Raw genomic sequence first — 8,743 nt, 5'->3', positions numbered from 1 at the left:
CATTTTTTTTTCTTATTCTGTTTTTAACTTTTTGAGATTATATGCCTGTGTGTCAAGGGAATTGTCCTCATGGGAATCAATCCCATAAATTGTTTTCGTATCGGAGCTGATTTTGTCAAATGGAACTAAAAGAATTCATCAAATAATAAATAAAATGCACAAAAATGGTTTACAAAAATAGATTGCAACTATTGTATCGTCTTCTAACGTCTTAGACTAGCTTCAGCAACCTCATACTAAAGCTGAACAAATTAAGTTTGGCAATTGCTTGTAAGTTGACCCATTTTACTACCATTTTGCAAGTTTGACCCACAATCCTCATGAATTTATCGAAACGATAGTAACGCGGCTATCCCCAGTTGATTTAGGACACTTTGCTGCTGTATATGTACCTCTGGCATAGCAATGGTTAGCTACTCAATTTCCATGGCTGATGATATCTGCTAATTAATCTCCATTAATCGTCACAAGGAATTATATGTTGTATAATCCAAGTTAAGACTCGAGTTTTTGAAAGAGATATATTCCTCAAGATATATACTGTTGCTCTGTATTTGTCGATCGCTGGATGATAATAACTGATGCTTACCTTGACAAGCAGTTGCCTCTTTCTGATCACAAGTACAAAACCTACTTCTTGAAGCCAATAATGGGTTCTTGGATTATGCTGCCAGGTCTAAATCCATGGCTTTGTGGCTTCTTCAGGACCGACAAGTTCTAATTGCAATGTAGCAACAATGGCAGGGCATGGGATATCATTTTGCAGGCCTACTGACCAGTGATGGAGTTGGCAAGCATGCCGAGATTATGGCATTCAATTTAATGTGCTGTTCCGCGAGGAGTGGGAAGGTGTATGCAAATATTTATAATCAACTAGTAGGTCAACAAGTATCGAGTATTTAGTTGTTCTTTCTCAAGGCAATAGTAAGATGTACCATCATTACCATGGCAAGAAAGTAGAAGTTGGAAACACACTTTGACATAAGTGCATGAAGGAGTCAAATATTGAGATGGAAAAAGAGAAAAAATTTGTGAGTGAGAATTCTTCTATATTATTCACAATTGTGTAAGGGATAAAGGATATATATACAAAACCCTATTGTACTATACTTGTACTACACATTAGTACGATCTAGTATAGGAAACTAATTCCTATAAGGAAACTACTGAATACACATATTCTCTAAATGACTCACGCGTAACTAATAATGACTGACATGTACGTCAACATAATGACTCACACGTCAACACTCCCCCTCAAGTTGGGGCATAAACATCTCGAAGATCCAACTTGCCTAGTGAGTCCCAGGACAACTTGCTAGATACAGCTTTGGTGAGTATATTTGCTAATTATTCCTTAGTAGGAACAAAGGAAAGGTAATCAACCTTGCGTCTAGCTTTTCCTTAATGAAGTGTCGATCAACTTCCACATGCGTCGTTCTATCATGTTGCACAGGATTCTGAGAGATTTCAATTGCAGCTCTGTTGTCACAATACAGCTGCATAGCTGACTTAGGCTTAAAACCCAAATCTCGGAGAAGATTACGTAACCATAGGAGTTCACACACTCCATGTGCCATACCTCGATATTCAGCTTCAACACTTGACCTTGCAACAACCTTCTGTTTCTTGCTCCTCCAGGTAACAAGATTTCCTCCCACAAAGGTAAAGTAGCCAAATGTAGACTTCCGGTGTGTGATACAACTAGCCCAATCAGCATCTGTATACCCACTAACATCAAGGTGTTGATGTTTTGAGAACATTAAACCTTTTCCTGGTACAGACTTCAAATACCTCAAGATCCTCACTACAGCATCCATGTGTCTTTCACTTGGATTGTGCATAAACTGACTCACAACACTAACTGCATAGGCTACATTAGGTCTAGTATGTGATAAGTAAATCAGACGTCCCACTAGCCTTTGGTACCGAGGTTTGTCAATTGGAACTTGATCAGGGTATTCTGCTAGTTTGTGGTTTTGCTCAATTGGAGTATCAATTGGGCAACAATCTAACATGCTTGTTTCTGCCAAGAGGTCCAGCACATACTTGCTCTGACATAAGAAGATACCATCTCTCCCCCTGACGACCTCTATCCCAAAGAAATACTTTAAGTCACCTAGATTCTTCATCTCAAATTCGGATGATAACTTCTCCTCAAGGCTTTCAATTTCTGCTAGATCATTCCCTGTAATCACCATATCATCTACATATATGATTAACACAGTCACCTTCCCCTTTTGGTGTTTCAGGAACAAGGTGTGATAATAATTGCTCTGCTTATATCCAAAGCGTCTCATGGATTGAGTAAACCTGCCAAACCATGCACGGGGTGACTGTTTCAGTCCATAAAGAGACTTTTTCAACCTGCACACAATATCACCTGGTATGTCAGGTATATAACCAGGAGGTAAGTTCATGTAAACTTCTTCAGTTAGCTCTCCATGAAGGAAAGCATTCTTAACATCAAACTGATGGAGTGGCCAATTCAGGTTTGCTGCCAGTGACAATAACACTCGAACAATATTCATCTTGGCTACTGGAGCAAAAGTCTCATCATAGTCAATTCCGTACGTCTGAGTAAATCCTTTAGCCACCAACCTTGCCTTATATTTGCTTATTGTGCCATCTGCATTATGTTTCACAGTGAAGACCCACCTACATCCAACTGGTTTTTTTCCACGGGGTAGTGGTACAAGTTCCCAAGTGTGATTCATCTCTAATGCCTCCATTTCTTCCTCCATTTCCTTGGCCCACTTTGGGTCTCCCATAGCCTCCTGCACTTTGTTAGGTACAAATACATAGGATATTTGATTCACAAATGATGCATAAGGTTTGGATAACCTATGGTGTGACACAAAGTTAGCTATTGGATATTTGGCTTTAGCAGTTATGGAAGGTTCATACCTTTTTGCTGGTTGGCCGCGGGTGGTTCTACTAGGTAACACATATGTAGAAGAGACAGACTCTACTGGATTACCAGATGAAGATATTAGACATACCTGAGTTGGAGCTTCTTGACCAGAGATTTCAGCATTAGGGGGTGGAGTATCAGGTAAGGGGAAAGCCTGTATAGAATCTTCTTCAGCTTCAGTAGTCGATTGGTCGACATCAATGTCTTCTCGTCTGGGGATTGACATGTCAACTCCCCCCTTTTTTTGATAGGTCGACTGCTTGACTAGTCGACTGTAAGATTTCTTTGACTGACAGGTAAACTCCCCCTATCGACTGGTCATTAACGACTTCAAGTCTAGGGATTGAAATGTCAACTCCCCCTGTCGACTCTGGAATTTCAGCAGTGCTTTCTTCTTCTGCATCTTGATTCTTCTTCAATGCTCCACCAACATACATCTCTTCAAAAAATTCATTCTCCCCCTGAAGAGAGTTGTTGGTGGGGGAGAAATAGCACATGTCTTCATAGAAAGACACGTCCACGGTGATGTAGAACTTCCTTGTAGGTGGGTGATAACACTTATATCATTTCTGATGAGAACCATAGCCTACAAAGACACACTTCAGAGCCCGGGCATCCAACTTTGACTGCTGGCATTTTGGTATGTGGACAAAGGCAACACATCCAAAGACTTGGGCAGGTAGGTTATGGAATAAAGGAATAGAGACATGGGTTGACAAGACTTCGAAGGGAATACTCCCCTGAATGACACTGGAAGGAAGACGATTAATGAGGTGGGTTGCAGTTTGGACCACTTCACCCTATAGATACTTGGGCATATGGGCACCAAATAATAATGCTTGGGCTATGTCTAAGAGATGACGGTTTTTACGCTCTGACACACCATTTTGTTCTGGTGTGTGGGGACAAGTAGTTTGATGAATTATGCCTTGTTCTTGGAAGTGCTCCTGGAAAACACTATTGACAAACTCCCCCCCATTATCAGAATGAAAAACTTTGATAAGGCCATTAAATTGTGTTTGAATCATTTTTTGAAATGCTTGAAATGCAGGAAATACAGCATCCTTAGACCTAAGCAATGCAACCCATGACAATTGAGTACAATCGTCAATAAATAGAACAAAATAACGCATTCCAGAAATAGTGGGTTCTTTGGAAGGTCCCCACACGTTAGAGTGAATAATTTCAAAGGGAATGGAACTTTTATTAGAAAGACTCAATGGGTAACTGACTCGATGACTTTTTGCCAAAACACTAGTTTCACAATGTAAGGAAGACTCATTAATGCCAACAAATAAATAGGGCATAGTTTTACGCATTACACTGAAAGAAGGATGCCCTAAGCGTCTATGCCAAAACCACACTTCATTCAATTCTCTAGAATTCAAAGTCAAAGTGACTGATGCAGTCTTCCTTGGCTTCTCCTCGGCATATGCTTGGTCCAGATGAAACAGTCTTCCCCTCAGATACCCCCTGCCCGATTACCTCTCTGGTTAGAAGATCCTGAAAAAGAACATACATAGGAAAGAATGTTACAGAGCACATGGATTGGGTATTGAGCTGGGGAACCGAGATTAGATGATGAGACAAGTCAGTCACATATAAGACATCATGTAAAACTATGGTGGGTGTGACTCTTATGGACCCAACGCCTAGGACAGGGAAAGACTCACCATTGACATTTATAACATGTGACACAATACGAGTGGATAAACTAATGAAGTATTTCCTATCGTAGGTCATATGATCAGAAGCACCAGAATCAATAATCCAAGTATCTGAACCTACAAAGTTTGAAACTTTTAAAGCCATACCAATCTTACCAGTACCTCTACCAACCATTGCTATTGAAGGATTGTCAACTCTGCATGTGGTTTGATCTTGCCCTGCAATACTATGGTACTCCGAATTCTGAACTAGATGGACAGCTGACTTTCCTTTCCCTCGAGGTCCTGTTGGCTTAGGCTTGCTGAAATATCCAGCTGGATACCCAACTAGCATATAGCAAGTCTCCTTGGCATGTCCAGGTAGATTGCAATGCTGACATACCAACCCAAAATTGGCTACTGATGAAGGAGCCTGAGTCATGGGATGAAGTCCTGAATGTGGTGTAGTGAAGCCAGGTGGTGGACCTTGAGCCCGTGAAGGCTTAGCTTGGACTATCAGGCTAGAGATTTCAGAAATAACTCCTCTTGCGCTATCCTGCTAAGACTCATCCTTACGGATGTAGTTAAACGCCTCAATAAGGGAAGGAGACTCTTGTCGACGTAGTAGCTCTCCCTTGGCACTGTCATGTCTAGCATCTAATCCACTGAGAAACTGGTGCACACGCTCCAACTCCTTCTCCTTGACATACCAGGCTATATCCTCAGCATCCTTCAATTTGTTTGGTCGCCGCTGATCAATCTCAGCCCAAACGTTCTTCAGTTGAGTGTAGAACACTGAAACCGCTTGTCCATCCTGCTTCATCCTTGTTGCCTTGCATAATAACTCATAGATCTGAGAGGAGTCAGATTCATTTAGATAGAGATCATTGAGCGTCTTCCAAACTTCTGCAGCCGTATCACACCCAATGATCAATTGGACCACCTCATCAGTCATGGCCTTGTACAGAATTGACAGTACAAGTCCATCAACATCTTCCCACTTGACATATTCTTCACTCTAATCATTAGTCAGCGCCTTAATGGTACCTGTGACATGACCCATCTTGTGAATTCCACAAAGGTGGGCTGAAATCATCTTCTTCCATGTTCTGTAATTCCCAGGTCCATTCAATTTTGCTCCTCCGAATGAACCTGAGGAAGAATCCGGATTTTGAACGGAAACTTCAACTTTCTGAATACTAGAATTGCTGGTATTCCCTCCTTCTAGAAGTGGAGTATCAGGACCAGCCATTGGAATACCAACAGAAACAATCGTGCAGCGGAATTGAGATAGAAGGTAAGTTGACAAGTCGAGAGGGATCAATCGACTAGTCAAGAAACAGTAGTAAACCTTCTAAAAACCAGAAAACAATCCTAACCCCCGAATTCGAGGAAGGAACAATCTTACCCCAGAGTGTGAGGAAAGAAGAATGAGGGAAAAAACAAAGAGACAAGTCCTCTTGGATCTTCGCTCTGATACCAAGTCAAATATTGAGATGGAAAAAAAGAAAATATTTGTGAGTGAGAATTCTTCTATATTATTAACAATTGTGTAAGGGATATATATACAAAACCCTATTGTACTATACTTGTACTACACATTAGTACGATATAGTATAGGAAACTAATTCCTATATATAAGGAAACTACTGAATACATATATTCTCTAAATGACTCACGCGTCGACTAATAATGACTGACATGTCAACATAATGACTCACACGTCAACAGAAGGATCCATGAACCCTTTCGTCTTCCAAAGGTGAGATCTTTACTTGTTTTAAAGAATCTAGCAAATGAAAATGCTCCGTTTTGGGTGCTCAAGTTTGTAAAATTAGTCCTAAACCTAAATGGATAGAGATGAGCAGTCTTGAAGAAGAGATAATCTTTGGACATGGCAGATCCTAGATGGCACTATGAAGCTAATAAAATAACTCAACGACTGTGAGAGACGAGGTGTTTTTTTGGACTGGGAAGTGGAAACTGCATTTATTTTCCGAATCCGGATTATAGTACAAATACTCATGATAGGATTGGGGTTTATAAATTATCTGATAGATAACCTGAATACGAAGATAAGTGACTGGAAGAGCTGGTATCCTCTAAACTGGGTTTGGTTTACAACAAAATTGTAACTCTATTAGGACCGTTCAAAGCATATGGTGAGAGGTGTATATTTATTTCTTTCACAAATTACAGGTAGAAAATCTTTCACGCCAATTGCCATTATATTTCTTGGTACTTTTCATGACCAATTTTTTGGCAATGACTAATATTGTTCACTTTTGTGAAATTATAGGAGCATCATAACGATCGGGATCACTCGCATCCCTCCAAATCCAAGAAAACCGGAATAGACGGGACATTACAAATTAAACAGTACCTAAATTCCAGACCCTTATAAATCTGCTGTGCAAGAATCTATAGTAAAACGATTCAAAAACACAAATCACTTTCAGAGAATTAACAACATATATGGTGCCATATTTCACGCCCTCTTGGGTTCATTACTGCTCGTTCTTCCTTTTGCTGCCTCATTATGTTCATGCAAAGGATGGAGTTCTATCCTCACCACGCACTCGATCATATTACTAGCTAGTAGCTACTACCATTAAAACATTGCCTCTTACTATTTTTATCCATTAAAGCGCGTACTTGAGCATATTATTACTAGCTACTACCATTAAACGCCTCTTACTGTTTGTTCATGATTTGATTAGGAAACCTTATTTCATTCGGACTTGTTCCCCAAACCACCGCTTTTCAAATATGAGAAGGATTCGACTTCTAGAGTCTTATATATGGTGCTCACCACATAACTGCTCCAATCAAACAGTGTTCCAGAAACTTGGGCAGAGTCTTGTATCTCAAGTAATTAAGAATATTTATCCATACATAAAGAAAGAAACAGAAACAGGGAAGCACTAGGTTGAAGCTGATCAACAAGAGATGAATTGGCTCTCGAAGATACCTAGGGTTGCCGAAATCATTTGGGTACACCTAGAGAGCGACCCAACTCCATTAAAAGAAGGAACCACACTGAAGATGGTCTGTGGGTCTTTTTATTTGCCCAAAGAAAGTGAAAATCGATCGCTACTAGGCGAAGACGCTCAATTCATTTGTGCAAAAGAGAACACCATTGGTGTTGCGGATGGTGTTGGCGGGTGGGCTAAGTATGGCGTAGATGCTGGAGAGTATGCAAGGAAGCTCATGGACAACTCAGTCATGGCTGTACATAACCAACATAGAAAATCTGGAGATGTTGATGTCGATCCGATACAAATCTTGCATGAAGCCTACGGAAACACCAAGAATATTGCTGGGACATCAACAGCTTGCATCGTCACGCTTAGTAACGAAGGTAGAGCCTTGCATGCTGTGAATGTTGGGGATAGTGGTTTCATGCTGTTTAGAGACAAGAAGTGTGTGTACATTTCGCCAATTCGACAGAGTTACTTTAACTGTCCTCTTCAATTGGGGACAGGATCAGGATATACTCCCCAGTCGGCTACTGAGATTAAAGTTAGGGTACTTCGGCCGGGAGATGTCATAGTTCTTGGGACAGATGGGTTACTGGACAATGTGTCGCCGGGAGAAATAGAGAAAGTTCTGGAGGAGAATACCATAGAAGGTTTTGTGGAACCGGAGATGTTGGCATGGATCATAGCAGAGAGGCTGGCTTTACGCAACTCCGAGGATGCAGGAAGGTTGACTCCTTTTTCAATTGCAGCTCATAAGGCCGGAGTCGAGCACATTGGAGGTAAGAGGGATGATATCACGGTCATTGTAGGTCAAATACTTGCAGCGTAGCAATAATATGAAGTAGATCGAAGTACGTGGATGCTTGGGTATAAATTATAATGAGTGTTATGTAGATGCAGTTCCAACCTGCACCGTGGTCTGAAATGAGAATTAGAGTTTGATTAGTTTTTTTATTTATTCAGAGTCAGATCATGTATGTTGTGATAGAGCCATTCATCATATGTTCCCCTGGCCTTTGAAGATTGAACTGTTATAACAAAGTTACCGGTGTTAGCAGTATTAATATCCCACATTTCTCCCTTTTCTTGATTTTCTTTACAAAGCTACCATGGCATCAAGAGCCAAGTTCGTTTGGGATTTTCGCCGGCACCGGAAGCCTGATCGGAGCTCTGCTTTTGCCTTCCATCACTGGTTGATGTTC

General features: G+C 40.8%; 1 protein-coding gene across 1 annotated transcript; it reads left to right on the top strand.

Moving 5' to 3' along the window:
- Window positions 1-7,605: 7,605 nt before the first annotated feature.
- Window positions 7,606-8,370, top strand: LOC112203186 (probable protein phosphatase 2C 55). The gene has a single exon (XM_024344186.1). The coding sequence runs from the start codon at window positions 7,606-7,608 to the stop codon at window positions 8,368-8,370; it is 765 nt and encodes a 254-aa protein (XP_024199954.1).
- The last annotated feature ends 373 nt before the right edge of the window (window positions 8,371-8,743 follow it).

This window comes from Rosa chinensis, chromosome 5, assembly GCF_002994745.2.
Source record: "Rosa chinensis cultivar Old Blush chromosome 5, RchiOBHm-V2, whole genome shotgun sequence".
NCBI lineage: Eukaryota > Viridiplantae > Streptophyta > Magnoliopsida > Rosales > Rosaceae > Rosa > Rosa chinensis.
This window is presented reverse-complemented; position numbering and strand designations above follow the sequence as displayed.

Excerpts from the sequence above, each read along its gene's own strand:
- LOC112203186 (XM_024344186.1), top strand. The coding sequence starts at position 7,606 with ATGGTCTGTGGGTCTTTTTATTTGCCCAAAGAAAGTGAAAATCGATCG.